General features: G+C 38.4%; 1 protein-coding gene across 2 annotated transcripts in view; it reads left to right on the top strand.

The window, feature by feature from the left end:
• The first annotated feature begins 2,124 nt into the window (after positions 1–2,124).
• Positions 2,125–27,685, top strand: part of IPP (intracisternal A particle-promoted polypeptide) — a 34,549-nt gene continuing 8,988 nt past the window's right edge. The window contains exons 1-8 of one of the 2 annotated variants that reach the window (XM_069589678.1): positions 2,125–2,655; positions 5,799–6,140; positions 7,946–8,377; positions 15,627–15,782; positions 17,200–17,367; positions 23,672–23,809; positions 24,355–24,477; positions 26,653–26,873. In XM_069589678.1, the coding sequence (XP_069445779.1) occupies positions 5,849–6,140; positions 7,946–8,377; positions 15,627–15,782; positions 17,200–17,367; positions 23,672–23,809; positions 24,355–24,477; positions 26,653–26,873 (1,530 nt within the window). In that variant the 5' untranslated portion in view covers positions 2,125–2,655; positions 5,799–5,848. The remainder of the gene's footprint in view (positions 2,656–5,798; positions 6,141–7,945; positions 8,378–15,626; positions 15,783–17,199; positions 17,368–23,671; positions 23,810–24,354; positions 24,478–26,652; positions 26,874–27,685) is intronic. The other variant, XR_011256995.1, reaches the window with a different exon arrangement.

Genomic DNA, 27,685 nt, shown 5'->3' with positions numbered 1-27,685 from the left:
GCCCAAGAAATAGTCTGTCACTATTTCCATTTTTTTCCCATCTGTTTGCCATGAGGTAATGGGAACAGATGTCATGACCTTAGTTTTCTTAATGTTCAATTTTAAGCCAGCTTTTTCACTCTCTTCTTTCACCTTCATCAAGAGGCTCTTTAGTTCCTCTTTGCTTTCTGCCATAAAGGTGGTATCATCTGCATATCTGAAGTTATTGGTATTTCTCCCGGAAATTTTGATTCCATCTTGTGATTCAGTACATATTGCAATACTGTAGTAAACTGTGGAATTAATTTTAGTGGTGCTGAGGTATAATTTCCTGAAAGGTAAAATGATGATTTTTACAAAAATATAAAATAAAAGGAAAAACATGCTATTTGCCTCATTAATTAAAGAGGGAGCCAGTAAGATGTTACAGGAATGTTGTACGAATCTGCAAAGAAACAAGAATATTAAAATGAATTCACTAACAGAGGCAAAAGTGGTTTACTATCCTATAGGTCAATAAAATATAATGCTTGGGAGTATCTTTTCTTCAAGGTGGACAAGAATTATTTTAAATACTATAAGTTTTCTTGTAAACTATTTTAGTTGACAGAAAGACAGCCCTATGGATTTGAATCGTTCCAGTATCTACTTAGAAAATGCTCAATGCCCAGGCTTACATTGCAAAGTATTTTTTGTTCATTTCTATCTTTGACAATTTTTCCTGACAGCAATTCCCTTTCAGCATCTTTTTTTTTTTTTTTGGTAATGAAATAAAAAAGAAGGAATAGAAATTTAGTGCATTGTTGGTAGTAAGTATAGTTATGTGTTGGGGCCCTGGGTAGCTGCATGCAAATGTACCTCAGTGGCACATTGATTATTTTGAAGTAAAGTAGCTTAAGAGATGGCCAACACAAGAGGGACACTCTGACCCTTCTTTCTATCTCCCTGAAAGCAGGAAATAAATCTCTCATGTGACAGGTGCACTCCCTGCATCTGGAGCTAGAAGGACACTCTTATCTCCAGAGATAGGGAATTCAGACCAGCAAGCCTGTATAAACAAACTTTGTTACTTCCTCTAATTTACTACCCCAAGCCCAAACTCTGTTTAGATTTTTCGCTAATTGAACTCCCATAACCTAGTTTCTTTGTCCTGTCAATTCCTCACAAATTTTTTGTTTAAAATTATAAAAGCTATCTGCTTTAGCCACTTCTTAGGCCCCTTTCTATGAGCAGTCCTTGTGAACAATTAAAATTGTTTCTTTTTCTCCTGTTAAGTTTTGTCTTGTGTCATTTTATTACCAGTCCAGCCACAAGAAATCAAGATGCAAAGAGGGGGGAATTTCCCTCTCTCCAACACGAGTTTTATGAAATTTTTGTTTTATCTATTGATGTGGTATGCATGTGGTTATCGGATTTGTTGTAGAATGTTTTTGTTCGCTGTGGGCTGGGGTCAAAAGGTTTGAAAGCCATTTAAAAATGTGCCACATTATGAGGTTCAACAGTTTCAATAACTGGACCTTTAAGTTATTCCTTCAGTCAAAGTAGACATCCACTCACAGTGCAGAGACTCAGAAAATGATCTGAGTGAATGGCAAGGAATCGAGAAGTGTCGGGTAGTGAGTGAGGAGTGCGGGGTATGTGGGGGTGGTGTGTGTGTGTGTGTGTGTGTGTGTGTGTGTGTGATTTTGAAAAGATTCCATAGTTCTCCTCTTCCGAGACCCACCTGCAAATGAGAAGTATGCTGCTTTGTAAACCTCCCTGAGGAAAATTAGTTGCAAACTTAAATAACAGGGCCACAGAATTTGTAAGAAAGATTCTTACAAATAAATACATAACAAAAAATGAGGAAAACATTGTACCTAGCAGAAAAGGAAATGATAGAAAACTTGTAATTCCTTTCACTGCAGAAATGACTTTATCCAAGTCTTGGGTGTGGGTAACATTGACTTCTACTCTGAAAGTTCTCTCTGCGGGATACTCAACAGTTTTGGAGGGATGGATAGGCCTGGAGGTGCAAACTCTAAGCCCTTTCTTTATGTGAAGAGAAAGTGTTCGTCGCTCAATCGTGTCCGTTTCTTTGCGACCCCATGGCCTGCACCAGGTCCGTCTGGAGTAGGTAGCCACTCCCTTCCCCAGGGGATCTTCCACAACCCGGGGATAGAACCCAGGTCTCCCTCATTGCTGGCAGGTTCTTTACCGTCTGAGCCACATCTAGACGGTTGTGGACTCTCTGGGAGCAGCGTCAGAGGCTGCGTGAGGAGACTAGGTCCCGACTCTCATTAGCACGGATGATCGCTGTCTGTCTGGGAGGCCACAAGAATCGAAAAAGGGTAGGCGGCGTGGAAAGGGCGAGCCCGCCAGCCTCCACAGGCAGGAGGTTAGGCTGGCCGCTGGACCGTTTTCCGCGAGTAGTCAAGCACCAGCCGAGCGCCGCAGCAAAGTAGCAGCAGGAGGCGCAGCTCCCCGGCAGCTGAAGAGCAGTGCGCACGCGCAGACGCGCCTGGCCAGCGAAGCGGACAGGCCCGCTCCCCAGACCCGGCCTCGCCTACAGCACCCGGCCGCGGACCGCACTGCCTAGTCACCCCGCCCGGCTTTCCCCGCCCACTCTGCGCGCCAGCAGATCGCGGCTGCGCGCGCAGAGCCTGAGCGGGCGCCGGCGGGAAGGGGAAGCGGCGGGTAAGAAGGGCCCGCGTCCTGGGGGCATCTGTGACTGGGTTGGGAGTTTCCTCCTCGCCTCTGTCTTTGTGGAGGAGCGTGCGAGGAGCCTCTGGAACTGGCTTCCTCCTGGCCGTTCAGGCATGCCTCTACTAATCGAAGTGTTTTCGCCCTCACCGGAGCGTCGTCTAGTCCGGTCTCCACCTGCTTCTCGTCTCCCCGCCCCCACTGGGGAATCCGAGGCCGAGCGCAGGCCGGTCTTATGTCGTCAGACCTTCTGCTCTCGCCAGACCCATCTGAGATGCCTTCCCGGCCGTTTATGTAGCGCTAGATCATTTATCTGCCTTTAGTGGCGCAGCATCCTAGGAGTAGCTCTCCGGGTCCAGTCTCCAAATCAAGCACAAAGAGCCTCTTTTTTTTTTTGGACGCTCTCTCGTCCTGGGATTCTTTCTGACACCCTTTGCTGAGTGAAAGCAGCTTCCAGATGCTCCAGGCAGTGACTTTGAGGCCTCTAAACATAGATTCTCTTTGCTTCCTCTGAGTGTCTCCACCGTTTCCTTAATAATCCACCTTTGAAATTTGTGTCTGTTGAGGCGCATCCCTTACATGCAGTGGCCCTGAATTAAGCTCTTTCCTTTTGGAAATGGGGTGACACCATGTACCTCCTTTTGGAATGAAGTACTCCACTGGCAGTGGGATAGTATCAGCAGTTACTAAGAAGCGTAGTAGTTAGAAGTGAAGGAGGATTTCTGCTGTCCGTTGCCAGAGTAGATGGATATTCAGTCACTTGTTTGTACCAGGAGGCACCGTTTTATCTCAAGCTATGCTTGATGCCCTGAAGTTGGGGAGAGAGGAGGTACCTTGTAATTAAACAAATCGCTAAGTCCAGAATCTGCTGACAGGAAGAAATCTAAAACAGAAAAAGCCTGACTGCCGTGCCATGTTTAATAATATCTGCAGATCAAATTTCTATCTAGAGAGAAATACACTTTTTCTGTGTAAGTTAAATGTGATATGTTGACGTTTATGTTGGTGCTGATGTGAAGTTTTAGCAGCTACCTTGGAACTTTTCAGTCAAGTTTCTCAATAAGTTAATTCCTAAGTAATCATAATAATCAGCTTAGTTATTTTTACTTTGATAATTTTTACTGAATGCTGAAAACTTAGCCACTCCCACCATTTCTGTTAGTCGACTAATTTTCCTTGATACCTAAATGCCTTTGTCATCTTAGATTTCTCTTGTGCTTCATCTCAATATCTCTTATATGACTGGATCTCATAGTTTCTTTTTTCAAAAAGTAGCTTGGATTTATCCCTTTGATTCTCATTGTTGAAGCTGGAAGTCTCTTTTCTAAGACTTTGCTACCTCTTAGCACTTCCTCCAGAGAGCTCAAAAAACAAGTCTGAAACGTGACTATTGTCATGTTTATTCTTAATAAACCTATAAAAGTTCATGTTCAAACTTATTTGGTTGGGTTTCAAAGCTCTTTCTGTGCACATGATATGATGGGAAAAACCCAGGATTTAGAGTCAGACCTGGGTTTAAATACTAGGACTGTCATTGTACTAACACTGTGTCCTTGGGAAACTGAGCTTCAGTTTCCTTCCCTTATTTCGAATAACAATATCTTTTCTTCCAGCCTCTTAATTATTGTGAGAATTACAATTGCCATAATGTGTGAAAAAGTTGTCAGAATTAAACAAAAAGAATCTAAGCTATTATTGTTATTTCTTAGTGCCCATTTATTTCACAATCATTTGAAATCAATATATGTTAGACACTGTGCTATAGCTATGAAAGATAATTCCAAAAGGATTGTCTCTCAGGGAACTTTCAGAGTGTGTGTGTTCATAGGGAGTAGGGTGACAAGGAAGAGTGTGATTGTTGTTTAGTCGCTAAGTTGTGTCTAACTCTCTTGCAACCCCATGGCCTGCCAGGCTCTGTTCATGGGATTTTCCAGGCGAACTGGAGTGGGTTGCCATTTCCTTCTCCAGGGCATCTTCTTGACCCAGGGATCAAACCTGCATCTCCTAGAGGTAGATTCTTTACCACTAAGCCACCAGGGAAGCCCCCAGATTGTGATAATGGGCTGTAAAATGGTATGGTTAGGGTGAGCACCAAACCCAGAGGAGAGAGGAACAGGGAAGATTTCCTGGAGGATATTAAGTTTGAACAGTGTTGAGTTATAACAAAGATCCAGGCAGAAAAGGTGGGGAAAAGTGTCATGAAAGAGATGTCTTTAGAGAACTGCAAATTGTTAGATTTTATTGGAGTATTAAAAGTATTCAAAGAGGATTATAGGAGGTGGGATTGGATGGGTAGACAGAAGTGAAATTTGAAAGTCTTTTTTGTGCTAAAGGAAGTGAACACATTGAAAGATTTTAAGCAGACAGTTGGCCTGATCACAATTGCTTTCAAAAAAAAAAAAAAAAGGGAACACAAGTTCTTTTTTTTTTTTTTAATTGCTCATTTATTTATTTTTGGCTGTGCTGGGTCTTCATTGCCGCACTGGCTTTTCTCTAGTTGTGGTGAGCCAGGGCTACTCTGTAGCTGTGGTCCTTGGGCTTCTCATTGTGGTGGCTTCTCTCTTGCAGAGGACGGGCTCTAGGGCATCTGGGCTCAGTAATTGTGATTCCTGGGCTCTAGAGCACAGGCTCAGTAGTTGTGGTGCATGGGCTTAGTTGCTTCTCTGCATGTAGACCTTCCCAGACTAGGGGTCAAACTCATGTTTCGTGCATTGGCAGGCAGATTCTTTTCTACTGAGCCACCAGGGAAGCCCCACAATTGCTTTTTGAAAGCTCATTTTGACTGCCCTGTGTGCTTCCTTACCGCAGTGTACAAGGCTATCCTACCTTTTTGCCTTTCCTTATTTTCTTTAGTTCACCGTCTCCTCATACCTTAATACACTGGCACTCAATATCCAGTTCAGGTTCCATTTCTGCTGTGAGGCGTTGTCCACTTACTTTAGACCGCATTATTCATTCCCTTCTCTGAAACCCTGTTAGGAATAGTACCACACAGTCTAGTCCTTACTAGTTTCATATGTTTTTATGTCCCTAAATAGATCTTAATTTCCTTGAGGATAGGGAATGTTTCATATGTATATGAATAGAAGACATGCTAAACACAAAAATTTGTTGCTTGGTCTCTTTCTTTTTTTCAGGGTAAGACCAGATTATGGGCAACAGTCCTTTTAATTGATCTATCGTCATCATGGCTAATGAGGGCTGTGCCAAGGCTGGTGATAGTCATTTTTCATTAGATAAACATGCTCAGCTCATCTTGGCTCAGATCAATAAAATGAGGGATGGAGAGCATTTCTGTGATGTGGAGCTGCAAGTTGGGAAGGAAACTTTTAAAGTTCATCGGCTGGTTTTGGCTGCCAGTAGTCCTTACTTTGCAGCTTTGTTCACTGGAGGAATGAAAGAGTCCTCAAAAGATGCGGTACAGATTCTAGGAATTGAAGCTGGAATCTTTCAAATACTTTTAGATTTCATTTACACAGGTATGTAAGTATTATATTATTGTTTAGTTACTAAGTTTTGTCTGACTTTTGTAACCCTGTGGACTATAGCCTGCCAGGTGCCTCTATCCATGGGATTTCCCAGGCAAGAATACTGGAGTGGGTTGCCATTTCCTTCTCCAGGGATCTTCCTGACCCAGGGACTGAACCCGTGACTCCTGTATTGGCAGGCAGATTCTTTACCACTGAGCCACCAGGGAAGCCCATTTAAGTATTATATGTAGTGTAAATATATATGGAAAAATAGATTTGAAAGAGATACACTAAAGTGTTAATATAGGAAATTCCCAGGCATCAGGGGTTACGGCTCCACACTACTGGCAAGTCGGAAAAAAATAGTGTGTCTGTGTCTGGGAAAATGTTTGATTTTCATTTTTATACTTTTCTGCCTTACATCTTTTCATGTGCCTGTTGGCCATCTGTATGTCTTCTTTGGAGAAATATCTATTTAGGTCTTCTGACCATTTTTTGATTATTTTGTTTTTTTTGTTGTTGCTGTAAAAGTGCTTTTAATAACCTGTAAAGACTTATTAAGTTGTAGGGCATTCTTTTTCTTACTCTTAAGTAATCCTTGGCTTAATACCATTCCTTCAGTTACCTTCCATCACAACCCATGATGTTATCTTCTCCAAATTTGTAATGAACTCTGATTTCATTCAATTAAGTCTTAGATTTCTCTGCAGCCACTACTGTTTATTCCCATGGTGAATTCCATTTCTTATATTTTTGGAAAATTCCCTATTTGCATTTAAGAAGCCACATTCCCCTCTCACCATAGTGTCTTTGGCCATTTATTCATATATAATAAATTTTGGGGGCACCTAGTGTTTGGAAATACAGAAAGGGCAAGCTTTTTTTTTAAACAGACTTTATAAATCTAATTGAGAATACAAACACTCAGTTTAGTTGAATGTTTTAAAAGGGTTAAAGGGAAATTATGAGATTGAATGGAGGGACTTCCCTGGTGGTTCATTGGTTAAGAATCCTGTCAACCAATGCAGGGGGCCCAGTTTCAATCCCTGGTCAGGGAACTAGATCCTGCACACAGCAACAAAGATTCCCTATGGTGCAACTAAGACCCAGCTTAGGTCAAAAAAAAGAGAAAAAGATTGAATGGAGAGTTTATCCTTATTAGGTAGGATATCCTTTTCTTTCTAAATATAATTGAGTATTTGATCTCTTCCCAAAGTCATCATATAAGTATATGAAAGTGAAGCCCTCTGGAAGGAGATTGGTATATATAGTTACTTAAATGTTTAAAATTTCTCATATATTATGGACTCTTAGTTATACCTCACATTAAAAATTAACATTTATATGGCACTTTATTGTAATGAAGAATATGGCCCATGTCTTACTCCTGTGCCTCGGTCAAATGTTTGTTAGATGCGTATAGTCTTATGTTAAAAGCATGGACTTTGATGTCACTCCTTACTTTGCATCTCACTTAACCGTGTGACATAGGGTTGAGTTACTTTAACTTTCCAATTCTGTTTTCTTAATATAAATACAAGGGGGAAATCCACTATATGGGGTTATATGGAGGGTTAAGTGAATGTATAGAGCAATTAATGCTGTGCCTGGTTCATTGTTAAGTGCTCCAGGCATGTGCAGTACTACTATCATTTAGGTTTTGCACCTTTCTACAAATTCTTTGTTACCTTTTACTCAATATTCATCTACTCCCACAAAGCCTGAGCTATCAGTGGAATCAAGTATAATGCTTTTTGAATATAAGTCAACGTTTGTTTTATTTTATTGGTTATTTTGTCTTCCTACTTCCCTAGGTATAGTGAACATAGGCGTGAATAATGTCCAGGAGTTGATTGTTGCAGCAGACATGCTACAGTTGACTGAAGTCGTTAATCTTTGCTGTGAATTTCTGAAAGGACAAATTGATCCACTGAATTGCATTGGGATCTTTCAGTTCTCTGAGCAGATTGCGTGCCATGATCTTCTGGAATTTACAGAAAACTACATTCATGTCCATTTCTTGGAGGTGCATAGTGGGGAAGAGTTCCTGGCACTTACGAAAGATCAGCTGATCAAAATTTTGCGAAGTGAAGAGCTTAGCATCGAGGATGAATACCAGGTCTTCTTAGCTGCAATGCAGTGGATACTGAAAGATCTGGGAAAGAGAAGAAAACATGTGGTGGAAGTGCTGGACCCAATTCGATTCCCTTTGTTACCTTCTCAGAGACTTTTAAAGTACATAGAAGGTAATTTTTTTTTGTTTCGTGTTAAATTAGTCAGTTTTATCCAGTGACCTTTCCTCTGTTTGAAATGTGATAGTGTTTTCATTTTTCACTTCAATAGCAAACATTTATTGAATGGTTATTATATGTAAGATACAACTTTTGTATTTTGTAGGTACAGTAGTGTTTCAGTATTTCTACCCATTATTTTAATCAGATCTTTATCTTGAGGTTAACTACCAAGGGAGATAAAATTATTGACAGAGCTAAAATATTCCTGCTATTTTTGGTAGTAGTACTGATTATTTTAGCATAAGATTTCTTCTTGCCACTTTGAAAAATTCAGCAAAACCTAAACATTCAAGGAAAACTATATATGCTGAACACAAAACCAAAACTCAATAAATCCTATAAGTCCTCTCATTATAAAATTAATTGAATATTGATATAATAATACAGCTTCTATGTAGCCTTTGAATATATTTAAGTTCTAAACTTTGAAAACACTTTTCACCATAGTATAAAATAAATTTTATCTTTATATTAGAAAAATAATATTTAAATTTATTTTTAAAAACTACTTTGGACCAGTTTCAAGATTGGAAGCTTTAACTCTTGTCATTTAGGATGTGACTGAATTACAAATATTTTATTATGAATTAATTATAGTATTAGCATTAAAGTTGTAATTATATGATATAATTATATTTAATGTGGATTTTTAGGTTTTTCCACTCTTAACAGTGTCAACAGAAATTTTTAATTTTTTCTCAGTGATATCTTGTATTAATGTATATATCATTAATTCTCATTATTCATATATATAGTCATTACTCACTGACTACTACTACTACTACTAATAGTTAGTTTTCACTAACTACTATTTGTGGTGGTTATCCTCTATAAATTTACCAAGAACAGTGATCAGCAAATACTGAGCCATTATTCCTAAGAAAAGCATGAGGTAAGTTCTTACAAGCCTCTGGTCACAAAATTTTTGTCCTGATCAATACATAAACTTGTTTTTGTGTGTGTGTCTGTCAGAACCCCCTCATTTAATATATACTGTTGATTCATTAAACTCATGCCCAACAAAACTATAACTCAACGCTGAGTGAAGCCTAACACATGTTCAGTTCAGTTCAGTTGCTCAGTCGTGTCTGACTCTTTGCGACCCCATGAATCGCAGCACACCAGGCCTCCCTGTCCATCACCATCTCCTGGAGTTCACTCAGACTCACGTCTGTCGAGTCTGTGATGCCATCCAGCCATCTCATCCTCTGTCGTCCCCTTCTCCTCCTGCCCCCAATCCCTCCCAGCATCAGAGTCTTGTTAGCCTTCTGTAAGACACATCACAGCCTTCTTGCACTTACAAACACTAGACTTTCATACTTTCGCAGGATGCTTAGGGACTATTTTAAACAGTGAAAAGGACAACAGAAAATACAAAGTGAAAACCATGATGCTAAATAGAATGTGAAGAGGACACTTGTTTATAGTGAGAACTGAAATAAGATGGCAGAATGTCACCTCTTTCGGTCTCACTTGGAAGCATGGATGTTAGGTGATTCAAATTTTTTGCCACTGTATGGCATGTCTGTGAACCACCAGGAAAGCGCTGTGAGTGTTGATTTGGGTTGAAAATTCATGTTAGTGAGTAGATGTATTCATAAGTAAAGAATCCACTAAAAATGAAGACTGACTATATTTAAATGCTAAAGCAAGAGAAAAATTATCCAGACACATTTTTTGTGTGTATCATGTGAGAAGTTAGGAGTGGGACAAAGGCTTTCACGGTTGAGTTGACTTTTGCAAAGTGCTGCAGATACAAAGTACTGAAGGGAAGTTCCCTGGAATTGGGGCATGTTTTCCTATGGCTTTTCAGTGTCATAATATTGAAGTCTTGTACTGCCCAGTTCAGTTCAGTTCAGTCTCTCAGTCGTGTCCAACTCTTTGTGACCCCATGAATCACAGCACGCCAGGCCTCCCTGTCCATCACCAACTCCCGGAGTTCACTCAGATTCACATCCATCGAGTCAGTGATGCCATCCAGCCATCTCATCCTCTGTTGTCCCCTTCTTCTCCTGCCCCCAATCCCTCCTAGCATCAGAGTCTTTTCCAATGAGTCAGCTCTTCGCACGAGGTGGCCAAAGTACTGGAGCTTCAGCTTTAGCATCATTCCTTCCAAAGAAATCCCAGGGTTGATCTCCTTCAGAATGGGCTTGTTGGGTCTCCTTGCAGTCCAAGGGACTCTCAAGAGTCTTCTCCAACACCACAGTTCAAATGCGTCAATTCTTCAGGACTCAGCCTTCTTCACAGTCCAACTCTCACATCCATACATGACCACAGGAAAAACCATAGCCTTGACTAGACGGACCTTAGTCGGCAAAGTAATGTCTCTGCTTTTGAATATGCTATCTAGGTTGGTCATAACTTTTCTTCCAAGGAGTAAACGTCTCTTAATTTCATGGGTGCAGTCACCATCTGCAGTGATTTTGGAGCCCAAAAAAATAAAGTCTGACACTGTTTCTACTGTTTCCCCATCTATTTCCCATGAAGTGATGGGACCAGATGCCATGATCTTCGTTTTCTGAATGTTGAGCTTTAAGCCAACTTTTTCACTCTCCTCTTTCACTTTCATCAAGAGGCTTTTTAGTTCCTCTTCACTTTCTGCCATAAGGGTGGTGTCATTTGCATATCTGAGGTTATTGATATTTCTCCCGGCAATCTTGATTCCAGCTTGTGTTTCTTCCAGTCCAGCATTTCTCATGATGTACTCTGCATATAAGTTAAATAAGCAAAGTGACAATGTACAGCCTTGACGTACTCCTTTTCCTATTTGGAACCAGTCTGTTGTTCCACGTCCAGTTCTAACTGTTGCTTCCTGGCCTACATACAGATTTCTGAAGAGGCAGGTCAGGTGGTCTGGTATTCCTATCTCTCTCAGAATTTTCCACAGTTATCACCTAAGGACATTTCACTGGAGTACAACTGCAGGGAAGTAAGGGAGAAATAAATGGAGGATATTTTCCAAAGGCAACCTTAGTATTTTTCAGTATTTTTGAAACTTTATCTCTGATCTTTTTAGAGAAAAGATGGACAGTTTATACAGAAAACTAATGAGACCTCTAACACAAAATTCAGTGAGGGAGCAAAAGACTTCATTGAAATGGTTAGATTGTGTTATGTGAAATGTGTAGATTTTCCCCTATGGTGTATAATTCAGGTAATTTAATATTATTAGTATATGATAACATATCTTTTTCTTGCGTTTTAGAGAATGATTTTACTTTTTTAAAATGGTACATGCTCTTATAAAAACTTTAGGTAATAAATTATTAAAAAAGCAAACAACAGATCACCCAAAGTTCACCATACAGAAATAGCCAGTTATAATTAACATCATTAAACATCATTCTAGATGTCTCTGTATAGGAGGATGGATGATGGGTGGGTGTATGGTTGCAAGGATGGATAGAAAAAAAATTTACAAGAATAAGAATCATTCTATCATACTATTTATAATACAAAAAATATACCTAAATCTCACTGAAAGTTAACAAAGAAGAAACTAATTAGGTAAATGTTTATTTAATCCCAAGAAGTATTCATTCTAAAACATTTTTACATGATAAAAACAAAAAGATGAGCTTCATTAAAAGGTGAAACCATAGTTTCATTTTGTGTTTCAATTTTAAAGTTTAGATTCTCAGCTATGAAAAATGAGGTAGTTAGTATTGTTATTTTTCTCCTTACCTGCCTCAAGGTCTACATAGCCCTTATATAGATACTTTTCAAATCTTCCTAGCTCTGTGCTTTTATTCTATATTTAAGTGGTTTTAATGCTCTGTACCAGTTTTTTAACAGTAGTCTTTTTGTTCCTGAACTTTTTTTATTTTGGGGCCCTGCAGCACTGCTTGCAGGATCTTACTTCCTCCACGAGGGATTGAACCCAGATCATCACAGTGAAAGCACCAAATCCTAACTACTGGACTGCCAGGGAATTCCCTGAGCTTTCTTTTTTGATTTGGTTGGTTAAATTTAATCACCAAGATTTTTTTTTTCCAAGAAAGGTTCATGATTACTGTATTTGCTGATTTTTTTCCTCATATCTGAGAATTTCTGTTACCTTTTAAATTTAACAGATATTTGTGTGGGTGCAATATGCTTAATTTATGAGAATTCCCCCCACCTCCACCTCCATCGTAAGTTTGTAAGGAGTGTTTGTTTGGTTTTTTTTTTCCAATGACTTGTTTTCTGCTTAGATGGCTGAAGAATTCTCTTTCATTATTCTTGATTTGTGTTCAAGTGTGCCGTTTTTCCTTAGACTATATCATATACCCTTTTCCTTTTTTTTTTTGGTCATGCCCTGTGGTGTGCAGCAATTTTTCCTTCATTTTGGAAGGAAAAATTTTTCCTCTGTGAAATTCCTGAATATTTCTAATGTTTCCTTTGGTGGTCTTCATCCTTGTATTGGAAACCTTTTTGTCTTTCGTATTTATCATCTTCTAATGTAGGAAACCAGTCCTGAATATTCATTGGAAAGACTGATGTTGAAGCTGAAACTCCAATACTTTGGCCACCTAATGTGAAAAACTGACTCATTGGAAAAGACCCTGATGTTGGGAAAGATTGAAGGTGGGAGGAGAAGGGGACGACAGAGGATGAGATAGTTGGCTGGCATCACTGACTCAATGGACATGAGTTTTTGAGTAAACTCCAGAGTTGGTGATGGACAGGGAGGTCTGGCATGCTGCAGTTCATGGGGTTGCAAAAAGTCAGACATGACTGAGCAACTGAACTGAATGTTAAAATATTTTGTCTTTTGCTCTGTGCTCACATTTGTTTTCTTAAGTCTTTACTCCAAATTGCCAATTTGATTATTGTCTAATGAGTTTCTTGCTTCTAATTTATTATGTCTACACACTGTCACTTTATTTCCTTAGCAATGCATCTCATTTTGTCTTTGAGCCTTTTTTTTCCCATATAGGATCTTTATTCTTAAAAATAAATCTATCTGTGTATAGAGAATCTGTTTCTGTTATGTGGCTAATGTTTTCTTCCAAACTGAATTCTTAAGTCACTTTCTCTTTTTTTTTCCCTGAGGTATATTTAAATAGTTGTATTGCAATTTCTTGATATTCTGCTCATGCTTAACTTGGCAACTCTGTTCAAATCTGCTTGCTCTGATAATTCTCCATGACACACTTTCTATCTTGATATTTGTTGTTGTTGCTGAGTTGTGTTCAACTCTTCGCGACCCCATGGACTGCAGCACGCCAGGCTTCCCTGTCCTTCAGCATCTCCCGGAGCTTACTGAAACTCACGTCCATTGAGTTGGTGATAGTTGGTGATGCCATCCAACCATCTTGTTCCTCTGTTGTCCCCTTCTTCTCCAGCCTTCAATCTTTCCCAGCATCAGGGTCTTTTCCAGTGAGTCAGTTCTTCACATCAGGTGGGCACAGTATAGGAGCTTCAGCCTCAGCATCAGTCCCTCCAATGAATATTTACAATTGATTTCCTTTAGGATTGACTGGTTTAATCTTCTTGCTGTCCAAGTGATTCTCAAGAGTCTTCTCCAACACCACAGTTCAAAAGCATCAATTCTTCGGTGCTCAGTCTTCTGTATGGTCCAAATCTCACATCTGTACATGACTACTGGAAAAACCATAGCTTTGACTATACAGACCTTTGTCAGCAAAATAATGTCTCTACTTTTTAATACGCTATCTAGGTTTATCATAGCTTTTCTACCAAGGAGCAAGTGTCTTTTAATTTCATGGCTGCAGCCACCATCTGCAGCGATTTTGGAGCCCAAGAAAATAAAGTCTGTCACTGTTTCCATATCTATTTATCATGAAGTGATGGGACCAGATGGCTTGATCTTAGTTTTCTGAATGTTGAGTTTTAAGCCAGCTTTTTCACTCTCCTCTTTCACCTCATCAAGAGGCTCTTTAGTTCCTCTTTGCTTTCTGCTGGAAGGTTAGTGTCATCTGCATATCTGGGGGCTTCCCCCAGTGGGGAAGAATCCACCTGCCAATTACAAAGGAGATGTAAGAGACACTGGTTCGATCCCTAGGTCGGGAAGATCCCCTGGAGGAGGGCATGGCAATCCACTCCAGTATTCTTGCCTGGAGAATCCCCTGGACAGAGGAGCCTAGTGGGCTACAGTCCATAAGGTTGCACAGAGTTGACATGATTGAAGCCACTTAGCATGCACACATGCACATCTGCATATCTGAGGTTACTGATATTTCTTCTGGCAATCTTGATATTACTACTCTGTTTCTCCCACCTATAATTTGATTGCTATGTATTATGTTCTCACCACTTCTTTCTAGCTTGAGGCATGAGGGTGGTGAAAGAATAGATATCTGCTCAGGCTAAGGTCCTTGCCTGTGGGCCTGGACTCTGCTCTCTCTTGGTGAGGTCCAATTATTGATCTGATATCAAGACCTACTTACCTAGCCAAGGATATATCTCACTACTGCGGATTTTAGCTACCACTGAGAAACACTGGGCTGGAAGAAGCAAAAGCTGGAATGAAGATTGCCGGGAGAAATACCAGTAACCTCAGATACGCAGATGATACCACCCTTATGGCAGAAAGTGAAGAACTAAAGAGCCTCTTGATGAAAGTGAAAGAGGAGAGAAGAGTGAAAAAGTTGGCTTAAAGCTCAGCATTCAGAAAACTAAGACCATGGCATCCGGTCCCATCACTTCATGGGAAATAGATGGGGAAACAGTAGAAACAGTGTCAGACTTTATTTTTCTGGGCTCCAAAATCACTGTAGATGGTGATTGCAGCCATGAAATTAAAAGACACTTACTCCTTGGAAGGAAAGTTATGACCAACCTAGAGGGCATATTGAAAAGCAGAGACATTACTTTGCTAAAAAGATCTGTCTAGTCTATGGTTTTTCCTGTGGTCATGTATGGATGTGAGAGTTGGACTGTGAAGAAGGCTGAGCGCTGAAGAATTGATGCTTTTGAACTGTGGTGTTGGAGAAAACTCTTGAGAGTCCCTTGGACTGCAAGGAGATCCAGCCAGTCCATCCTAAAGGAGATTTGGAAGGACTGATGCTGAAGCTGAAACTCCAATACCCCAATGCTGTAAAAAAAAATTTGGTATTGTAGGAAACAAACTCCAATGTTTGATGATTAGCTTTCATTTTTTGATTGTTAAATGTATTTCACTTTCATGGAAAAGACTTTCATGTCTTTTTGATATTGTTTAAAAGTTGATTAAAATATCTTTTCAACATTGCTTTAGGAATATCCGATTTTAATCTTCGTATTGCATTGCAAACACTTTTGAAAGAGTACTGTGAGGTGTGCAAATCTCCCAAAGAGAACAAATTTTGTAGTTTTCTGCAGACATCTAAGGTTCGACCTCGGAAGAAAGCAAGAAAGTACCTGTATGCAGTAGGTGAGAACCTTTTAAAAAGTAATATAAATTATCTTTATTTTCAGGATAAAACCTTTAAAATTTTTGTTGTTATTAAACATGTGAGAATATGCAAGTATGTTAAATAGGCATATTTAATTTCACATACAGGCTGCAGATTTAGAAGTTGCATTTATATAGTATAGTGGACACATCTAAGAATAAAGATGTTTATTTGATGTCTATTATTTGGTGATTTAAATCTTTGAGTTCTTAGATACCCAATTATTATCAAATGCCTAAGATATACTGCTTTAAAAATTACTATCTGAATTCTAGTGAGAAATAGAAAAATAAATCTCAAACGTATTAACTATTCACAGTGTCTGAGATGGTCTGTAGGGATAACAGGAACTAGTGGTCTCCAAAGTGTGGAGATGTAGGATAACCCAAAGGACTATTGTATGGACATTTTGTATTGTAGTGTAGTGTAGTGTAGTGTAGTTTTCTGGCCATGCTATACAGCTTGAGGGATCTTAGTTCTCTGACCAGGAATTTAACCTGGGCTACCTCAGTGAAAGCACAGAGTCGAAACCACTGGACTGCCAGGGAATTTCCTCTATTTAAAAAAATATTTAGAATTTAAAATATTGATATATATCAACAAATTGTCCAGATTTATATACATAATATAATTTATATATAAGAAATTTATGTATAACAATTTATAGTATGTATGTCATTGCATGTATAATTTTATATATACTGTAACATATAAGTTATAATTTTTGAGTGCTCATTAACCTTTTTTATAATGGGATGTTCAGTTAAACAAGGCTTTCAACCCTCACTATTTTTTAATTGTAAAAGATATTAATAGGGAGTTCCCTGGGGGTCCAGTGGTTAAGAATCCACCTTGCAGTACAGGGAAGACAGGTTTGGTCTCTGAGTGGGGAAGTAAGATCCCATATGCTACAGAGCAGCTAAGTCTGCACACTGCAACTGCTTGGCCCACAGGCTCCAGAGCTCATGTGCCACAACCACTGAGCTCTCAAGCTGCAAATACTGAGCCCAGGCTCTACAACTAGGGTCTCTGTGTCACAGTGAAAGATCTCTTATGACACAACTAAGACTCAGTGCATGAATAGAAATCACAATGAAACTTCCTAACTAGACAGATAACAAGTTCTTAGATTTTATCTAACATTTAGTTATGACCAGGACGAGGTGGTAGAATACTGTGGTTGAACTCATTGCATTTAAGCCATCATCTTTTAGGACTTGGTACATTTAAGAATAATAGATGTGCCTCTGACAGACTCTAAAGTATGTATTCCTTACTATGCAGTAGTTATATTGAAAATCTAGATGTAGAGGGCTAGATTTTTTCTTGTTACTACCATTTCCACATTTAGCAGTAAGGGATTTGCTGTGTACCTGCTTTCCTTTCTTTATTCAGGTGGATATACTCGATTGCAGGGGGGTCGTTGGAGTGATAGCAGAGCCCTCAGTTGTGTAGAACGTTTTGACACCTTTAGCCAGTACTGGACCACTGTGTCTTCACTTCATCAGGCTCGATGTGGACTGGGAGTAGTAGTTCTGGGAGGAATGGTCTACGCAATTGGAGGTAATAATGAAAATGTCTTATTTCGATTTTTAGACTGTAACTCTTAAGTTGACTACATTCTTTAAATGCCTTATATATTTTGCTGGATACTCTGGAGTATATATAGATATAGTTGTGCTTATGCTGTAAAGAGCAATATTGCATAGGAAACTGGAATATTGGGTTCATGAATCAAGGCAAATTGGAAGTGGTTAAAGAGGAGATGGCAAGAGTGAATGTCGACATTTTAGGAATCAGCGAACTCGGATGGGCTGGAATGGGTGAATTTAACTCATTATAATCTAATACTGACCATATATCTACTACTGTGGACAAGAATCCCTTAGAAGAAATGGAATAGCCGTCATAGTCAACAAGAGTCTGAAATGCAGTACTTGCATGCAATCTCAAAAATGACAGAATGATCTTTGTTAGTTTCCAAGGCAAACCATTCAGTTTCATGGTAATCCAAGTCTATGCCCTGACCAGTGATGCTGAAGGAGCTGTACTTGAACAATTCTATGAAGACCTATAAGACCTTCTAGAACCAACACCCAAAAAAGATGTCCTTTTCATTATAGGGGACTGGAATGCAAAAGTAAGAAGTCAAGAAACACCTGGAGTAACAGGGAAATTTGGCCTTGGAGTACAGAATGAAGCAGGGCGAAGGCTGATAGAGTTTTGCCAAGAGAACACACTGGTCATAGCAAACACCCTCTTCCAACAGCACAAGAGAAGACTCTACACATGGACATCACCAGATGGTCAATACCGAAATCAGATTATATTCTTTGCTACCAAAAATGGAGGAGCTCTATACAGTTAGCAAAAACAAGACCGGGAGCTGACTGTGGCTCAGATCATGAACTCCTTATTGCCAAATTCAGACTTAAATTGAAGAAAGTAGGGAAAACCACCAGACCATGCAGGTATGACCTAAATCATATCCCTTATGATTATACAGTGGAAGTGTGAGAAATAGATTTAAGGGACTAGATCTGATAGACGGGTGCCTGAAGAACTATGGACAGAGGTTTGTGACATTGTACAGGAGGCAGGGATCAGGACCATCCCCAAGAAGAAATGCAAAAAAGCAAAATGGCTGTCTGAGGAGACCTTACAAATAGCTGTGAAGAAGAGAAGTGAAAAGCAAAGGAGAAAAGACATACCCAACTGAATGCAGAGTTCCAAAGAATAGCAAGAAGAGATAAGAAAGCCTTCTTCAGCGATCAATGCAAAGAAATAGAGGAAAACAACAGAATGGGAAAGACTAGAGATCTCTTCAAGAAAATTAGAGATACCAAGGGAACACTTCATGCAAAGATGGGCTCAATTAAGGACAGAGATGGTATGGATCTAACAGAAACAAAAGATATTAAGAAGAGGTGGCAAGAATACACAGGAGAACTGTACAAAAAAGATCTTCACGACTCAGATAATCATGATTGTGTGATCACTCACCTAGGGCCAGACATTCTGGAATGTGAAGTCAAGTGGGCCTTAGGAACCATCACTACGAACAAAGCTTGTGGAGGTGATGGAATTCCAGTTGAGCTGTTTCAAATCCTAAAAGATGATGCTGTGAAAGTGCTGCACTCAATATGCCAGCAAATTTGCAAAACTCAGCAGTGGCCACAGGACTGGAAAAGGTCAGTTTTCATTCCAATTCCAAAGAAAGCCAATGCCAAAGAACGCTCAAACTACTGCACAACTGCACTCATCTCACCCGCTAGTAAAGTAACACTCAAAATTCTCCAAGCCAGGCTTCAGCAATACCTGAAGCATGAACTTCCAGATGTTCAACCTGGTTTTAGAAAAGGCAGAGGAACCAGAGATCAAATTGCCAACATCTGCTGGATCATCAAAAAAGCAACAGAGTTCCAGAAAAACATCTATTTCTGCCTTATTGACTATGCCAAAGCCTTTGACTGTGTGAATCTTGACAAACTGTGGAAAATTCTGAAAAAGATGAGAACCAGACCACCTGACCTGCCTCTTGAGAAATCTGTATGCAGGTCAGGAAGCAACAGTTAGAACTGGACATGGAACAACAGACTGGTTCCAAATTGGGAAAGGAATACATCAAGGCTGTATATTGCCACCCTGCTTATTTAACTTATATGCAGAGTACCTCATGAGACACGCTGGGCTGGATGAAGCACAAGCTGGAATCAAGATTGCTCGAAGAAATATCAATAACCTCAGATATGCAGATGACACCACCCTTATGGCAGAAAGTGAAGAAGAACTAAAGAACCTCTTGATGAAAGAAGAGAGTGAAAAAGTTGGCTTAAAGCTCAACATCCAGAAAACGAAGATCATGGCATCTGGTCCCATCACTTCATGGGGAATAGATGGGGAAACAGTGGAAACGGGCTCCAAAATCACTGCAGATGGTGACTGCAGCCATGAAATTAAAAGATGCTTACTCCTTGGAAGGAAAGTTATGATCAACCTAGACAGCATGTTAAAAACCAGAGATGTTACTTTGTCAACAAAGGTCCGTCTAGTCAAGGCTATGGTTTTTCCAGTGGTCATGTATGGATGTGAGAGTTGGACTGTAACGAAAGCTGAGCACTGAAGAATTGGTGCTTTTGAACTGTGGTGTTGGAGAAGACTCTTGAGAGTCCTTGGACTGCAAGGAGATCGAACCAGTCCATCCTAGAGAAGATCAGTTTGGGTATTCATTGGAAGGACTGATGTTGAAGCTGAATGCCAGTACTTTAGCCACCTGATGGGATGAGCTGACTCATTTGAAAAGACCCTGATGCTGGGAAAGATCGACGGCAGGAGGAGAAGGGGACTACAGAGGATGAAGTGGTTAGATGGCATCACCGACTCAATGGACATGAGTTTGAGTAAACTCTCAGAGTTGGTGATGGACAGGGAGGCCTGGCATGCTGTGGGCCATGGGGTTGCAAAGAGTTGGACACGACTTAGCTGAATTGAATTGAATAAACATTTGTTAAATAAAGGGATGAAAGAAAAAGGAAACAGGACTTGCCTGGTAGTCCAGTGAATCTGCCCGTTAATTCAGGAGACATCAGTTCAATCCCTGGTCCAGGAAGATCCCACGTGCTGCAGAGCAACTAAGCCCATGCACCACAACTACTGAGCCAGCAACAAAGATCAGTCACAGCCATAAATAAAATTTAAAGAAGAAAAAGGAAACGTGATATTGAATATTTCATACCAGAGGGACACTGTGATTTGTTACCAGGCAAAAGACTTAGGCTTGGTTTTATGAAAAAATATTCATAAAATGTAGCATCAAAATTTAGGTCAATGTTTATGATAAAAAAAATTTTAATTCTGAAAGCTGAATTACAGATCTTTTTTTTTTTGGCTGTACTCCATGGCATGTGGAACCTTAGTTCCCTGACCAGTGATTGAACCAGCACCCCCTGCATTGCAAGGCAGATTCTTAATCACTTTATTGCCAGGGAAATCCCCTTATGAATCATTTTTAATTAAGCAATTTTCTGGACAGTGGCGTGTGTGAAAACCATGTCAGCTAGACATTGGGACTTATTTCTTAATTAAAATCACTGTGTTTTTAAAACTTATGAATTCTAAAATGATTAATGAATAAAATTAAATAAAAGGGAATTTGAATGTGGGAGAAAAACAATTATCAGAGAAGGATCTGAAGAGAAATAAATGCTAACACTTGATATCAAGATTTATTTTCAGGTAAATTGTCTTTATAGCAAGCGTCTTTTTAGATCATCTCTAACTGTTACAGCCAGTTTTCCTCTTTATTTCTATGGGTCATTCTCAAATACTGAAAGTTGTATATCAAAAATCGTACTATTATTTTCCAATTATGACATTGTCAGTTTAAAATGAGAGATATTAAATAATATTTGGTTATTATTTTTTGGAGAAAGCAATCATCAATCAAAAACTGTTTATTAAACTGTTTATTAAATCAATAAATGTCATGGTGCATCTGAAAATTCTAACAAAGAAATTAGAGTTTTGCGCAATAACCTCTTGTCAGTATACAGACTATAAGTCTATATAATCTTTGGCTGAAACTCTGATGGTTTTTTTATGTACATTTTGGCAGTTGCGTTGTATGAACTCTTTTGTGTTTAATGTAGGGTCACAGTGTCCTATGTGACACTTCCATATATATGTATCCCTTTCCTGATACCACAGAAGCATAAATGGCAGCCTTTCAAAACTGCTATGACTTTATAGGCTATTATTACTGTCAATATTACTGTCTTAACATATTACTTAAAATATAATCTTCAAATAATTTTGTGTTATCAAAGTAATTCATGTTTGCTATGGAAAATTTTGCTGAAACTGAGGCATATGAGAAAGAAAATAAAAATCACCCATAGTATAATCATACCACCAAGAGATAATCACAGTTAACAGTTTATTTCCTTCTAGATATGTATGTATCTGGGTTACTATTCTAAGTATCATATTTTAAAATTAAGATATTCACATATCATAAAATTCACCATTGAGAGTGTTAAGTTCAGTGGTTTTGGTATATTCACAAAATTGTGCAACTATCACCACTAATTTCAGGACATTTTCACCACTGCAAAAGCCACTGTTTATCAATTAAGGAAAATCTTATATGCGTATAGGGAACTATTTACTAGCCGTGTTTCCAGACTGTAGGTCAATGTTGTAAGCAAGTCTTTCTAAGAATTGGCTGTTTTAGGCCTGCTCTGTTTTCTGTACGGTAAGTTTTGTATACATTTAAGATTCTAGGCCCTCATAAAATTATATGAGCTGAAAATACCTTTTCCTACTCTTCTGCTTCATCTTTTACTCTCTTCATGATATCTTTTGGTAAATGAATGTTTTAAATTTTAATGTAGCCAACTCTATAATAATTTTCCCTTTATGGTTAGTATTTCTTATATCTTTTTAAAGAAATCCTTGTCTACTCGAAAGTCATGAGATATATACCTTTATTAATTTTTCAAAATTTTATAGTTTTTCCATTTACATTTAGGTCTGTAATTCACCTGTAACTAAATTTTATAGATCATATTAGTAAGGAACTAGTTTCATTTTCCCCATATACATATATAATACAATTCCCAGCATTTTTGTTTACCTGTTGCTCTGCTGTGCAAACTATCTCATATACCTAGTAATCGTATACGCATGGATCTGATTCTAGAATTTCGTTTCTATTCCATTGATCTTTCTGTCTATTCCTGTCTTGTTATAGCTGTACTTTAAGTCTGATAGGCTTATTTAATAGAGAATTTTCTCTCTCTTCAGTATTCTTTTTGGGAGTACTTGGCTATTCTACCTCTTTTATACTTCCATATAAAATTCAGAATTAGTTCATCAAATCTATTTTTTAAAATAATACTGTATGATTCTACTTATATGAGATACTTGGAGTAGTCAGAATCAGTAAAACAGAAAGTACAATGTGTTTGCCAGGGGCTAGGGGAGGAGAGAATGGGGAGTTACTGTTTAGTAGGTATAGACTTCAGTTTTACAAGATGAAAAGAATTATGGGGATGGCTGGTTGTGATGGCTGTATATCAACGTGAATGTGTTTAACATCACTGAACTAAATTCTTAAAAATGATTAAGATAAATTTTATGTTATGTGTATTTTAATACAATAAAAAGAAAGGTTTCTTAAAAATTGGAATTTCTTTAGATCTGTAAATTATGTTGGGAATAATCATCGTTACATTGACACTTAAAATTCATCAACATGATACATCTCTTCATTTATTTATATATTCCTTAATTTTAAAATTTGTCTAAATAAAATTTATAAATTATATCCATAAAGGTCTTATATTGGGTTGGCCAAAAGTTCATTTGGATTTTTCCATAACATCTTACAGAAAAAGCTGAACAAACTTTTGGGCCAAGCCAAATACAATCTTTGATTGCATTAACTTCTTCTAGGTATATTATATTTTAAAATTCTATTTTTAAGTGCTATTAAAATTTTTTTTCATTTTCTGTTTATTGTTAGATAAGGATTACATTAAAACTCAAATTGTAGCAGAGCCTGCTATCTAAACTATGAAAATATAGAAGTTTCAAAATGTAAACTTTATCCCCCAAAATTACATGGATTGTTTGGGTGGTAGAATTAGAAACAGGTAATAGTCTACTTTGCTTAATTAAGTGGACATTAATAAATGACAGTGCTATGATTCAAAATAACACATGGTAGGCAAATAAATTTTAATGAGTATAAAATCAGACATAATAGTTGAATTCTGACAACACAGAATGCCATTGAATATTGTATTGTGGTTTTAGGCTATTAACATTATTAATTCTTCTCATATGTCTCTCTTATTTGACTCAGGTGAAAAGGATTCAATGATTTTTGACTGTACTGAATGTTATGATCCAGTTACTAAACAGTGGACTACTGTAGCTTCAATGAATCACCCCCGCTGTGGCTTGGGAGTGTGTGTATGTTATGGGGCTATCTATGCTTTGGGTAATTATTCTCTCCAATTTAAAGATATCTAATATTATTTAAATTCTTAATCAAATTCTGCTTACTTTAGAAATTTGAAACTTGTGTCTCTTCAGTTTTAAAAGTTCTTATTCTAAAAATTATATTACTTGGGAAATACTGTCAAGCATGGAACTCTTAGAAGGAGATGGGGATAAAATACAGATGAGATATCTGGAGGAGCATTTTAGCTGACTTGTTAAATGTCATTAGGATGACTGTTCTGAATATGCAGACATTATTTTAAAAAATAGTTTTGCAAAATATTGTATTTCTATGCAATAGATTGAAGTTTCGGGGTTTGTTTTGTTTGTTAAAATCACTTGTGAAACGTAGGCAGAGAGTTGAAAGATCCAAGTTCTATTTACAGTCAAATTCTACCTTTTCTTGTAATCTTGGACAGATAACCTCTCTGGTCCATATGATAATCATCCATAATATAAAGTTGTCAGATTAGATGTTTTCTAAGGTGCTTTTCATAAAAAGTTTCCTTTATTCTGGAAATAAGATTTTTTATTTGGTTCTAGGTGGTTGGGTTGGAGCTGAGATAGGGAACACTGTTGAACGATTTGATCCTGATGAAAATAAATGGGAAGTAGTTGGCAACATGGCTGTGTCACGGTACTACTTTGGGTGTTGTGAAATGCAAGGTAATTGCTTTAGAAATCTTTTTCCTGAAAATGTATTTTTTAAACAACTGTTTGAGCTTGAGGCTTTATTTTCACAAAAGTGTATTTTGTGCCTGTTCAGTTCAGGCGCTCAGTCATGTCCGACTGTTTGCGACCCCATGGACTGCAGCACACCAGGCTTCCCTGTCCATCACCAACTCCTGGAGCTTGCTGAAACTCTTGCCTGTTAGTTTTGAATAATTGACACTAACAGTGTGGAGGTTCTGCTTTTAATCTCTTATATTTTTAAACCTCTTATATCTTTATTTCTGTATTACCAAAATGAAACCTTTTTTTCCAAAATAAAGCTAAAATTAAAAATTCCAGATGGGCAAAGATACCTAATTAGCAAAATAAGCATTTGAACTGTTATCCATTATTGTCATTTTTCTCTCCCTTGTAGTCCTTAGGGCTTCCCTGATGGCTCAATTGGTAAAGAATCTGCCTGCAATGCAGGAGACCTGGGTTCGATCCCAGGGTCAGGAGATCCCCTGGAAAAGGGCATGGCAACCCACTCCAGTATCTTGCCTGGAGCATACCATGGACAGAGGAGCCTGGCATGGGGTTGCAAAGAGTTGGACACGACTGAGCAACTAACATTTTAACCTTCGAGTATTTCTAAGTAGGGAGAGGTTATCAAAAACAAGCTTTATAGTGTCATAGGCTTCTTCAGTGTTTTTTTAAATAGGGTACATTGTAATTCAGTATACACCCACAGTGCTATCACAGATTTGAAAAATGTACTACATGTTAAAATGGTAAACAGACATTTATTAATTGTCTACTATACACTGATAGGTAATTAATAAGCACTCTCAAATAAAACCTGATTCTCCGTTCAGAGATGGGGAACACATTTATATGTACCTATAGGCTTCCCCGATGGCTCAGCAGGTAAAGAATCTGCCTGCAATGCAAGAGGCACAGGTTCAATCCCTGGGTCGGAAAGACCCTCTGGAAAAGGAAATTGCAACCCACTCCCTTATTCTTGCCTGAAAACCCCCATGGACAGAGGAGCCTGATGGGCTACAGTCCAAAGGGTTGCAAAGAGTCACATATGACTGAGTGAATAAGCAAGCAAGCAGTACACTGAGAGGTACTTAAGCACTCTAGAATAAACCCTAATTCTCTGTCCAGATTTGGGGAACACATTTATATGTAGCTGTAAAGTATGAAGCAGTCTGCCGTTACGTGACAACTCAGGTGCTCCATTCCTAGCTCAAGTTCTTTCTGCCTTCTGAGTAGCTTCTCAGATTTCTGCTGGCATCTAAATGCTTGAATTACATGGTGTAGATTGTGTTCTATTGTTTAATATTATAGTGTTCTCTAGTTGTTTTATATTTATTTTTATCTTCTTATCTGAAGCCATAGAACTGGAGAGGCATCTTGAATATTGTCTATTTCAACCCCTTTATTTTTAGATGAGGAAGCTGAAGATCAGGAGGCTGTGAGTTGTCTTTTTTCATAGTTGGTTTCTAGTAAAGTTGGAGCTTGAACCCAAGTTTACTTTTAGCTTATGTTCCTTAAAATGCCATTCTGTAAAACTTACAATTTTAGAACTCAGTAAACTCAGTTTAGGAACAACAGTAAGCACTCAAAAAGTAATTGTTGATTGTCAGAATCTTTAGTTGCAAATCAAATTTAATAAGAAACTCTGAATTACAGTCTGTTGTACTGTATCTAACACCTTAATCTAGCCATGAACTATTCTAATTTAAATTTAATTCTCTATTTTATGTCCATTTGAGCAAAAGTTAGGTTGTCACCAAGCAGGGTTATGTCATTCCCAGTTTAAGTGTATGACTTAAGTGTTTTTAAGAAGGCGAGATCCCTCTCTTCCTTTTTTACTTATACACGATAGCAGTGGATCTGGAACTTGAGATCATTAAGCGAACAATAAGATTAGAAATCCTTGTCTGACAGATTGTTATAGCATCATTAAGTTCTTTGAAAATTCAGTGTCACTTTAAATTCGTACCACTAATTCTTTGTAACATGCTTAAATAAGAGCTGTGATAAACTGGACAGAAGTCAATTCTCCCTCTTGAAGCCCTGCATTAAAGTATCAGATAACAAACTTAAATCACAATTATCACATTTTATAATTATTTGTATCCTATTTTCTATAGCATCTGAGCAAAAATATTCCATTTTCAGGTTTAATTTATGTGGTTGGGGGCATCAGCAATGAAGGAATAGAGCTTCGTTCTTTTGAAGTGTATGATCCACTTTCCAAGCGATGGTCTCCACTTCCTCCAATGGGAACTAGAAGAGCATATCTTGGGGTGGCTGCACTCAATGATTGCATCTATGCTATTGGAGGGTGGAATGAGACACAAGATGCTCTTCATACTGTAGAAAAATATTCGTTTGAAGAGGTAGGTTGGATGATTTCAATTGTTTGGTATCCTGTTATTCATGTCTGTAAGATCTGTGGGCTTCCTTTGTGGCTCAGACGGTAAAGAATCCACCTGAAATGGGGGAGACCTGGGTTCGATCCCTGGGTTGAGAAGATCCTTTGGAGAAGGTAACTCACTCCAGTATTCTTGCCTGGAGAATCCCGTGGACAGAGGAGCCTAGGGTCACAAAGTGTTGAACATGACTGAGTGACTTAGCACAAGATCTGTGGTGGTGTTCAGTTGCGAAATCATGCCTGACTTTTTGGGACCACATTAGACTGTAGTACACCAGGCTTCCCCATCTTTCACCATTTCCTGGAGTTTACTCAAACTCATATCCATTGAATTGCTGATGCCATCCCACCATCTCATCCTCTGTTGCCCCCTTCTCCTCCTGCCCACAATAATTTCCAACATCAGGGTTTTTTCCAGTGACTTGACTCTTTGCATTAGGTAGCCAAAGTATTGGAGCTTCAGCTTCAACATCAGTCCTTCCAATTAATATTCAGGATTGATTTCCTTTAGGATTGACTGGTTTGATCTCCTGCTGTCCAGACTCTCAAGAGTCTTCTCTAGCACCACAATTCAAAAGCATCAACTCTTCAGTGCTCAGCCTTCTTTATGGTCCAGTATGCACATTTGTATATTACTGCTGAAAAAACAGCTTTAACTAGACAGACCTTTGCTGGCAAAAGGATGTCTCTGCTTTTTAATACACTGTTTAAGTTTGTCACAGCTTTTCTTCCAAGGAACAAGTGACTTTTAATCTCTATAATTATGGATTTATCTGT

This window comes from Ovis canadensis, chromosome 1 (assembly GCF_042477335.2).
Source record: "Ovis canadensis isolate MfBH-ARS-UI-01 breed Bighorn chromosome 1, ARS-UI_OviCan_v2, whole genome shotgun sequence".
NCBI classification, from domain to species: domain Eukaryota; kingdom Metazoa; phylum Chordata; class Mammalia; order Artiodactyla; family Bovidae; genus Ovis; species Ovis canadensis.
This window is presented reverse-complemented; position numbering and strand designations above follow the sequence as displayed.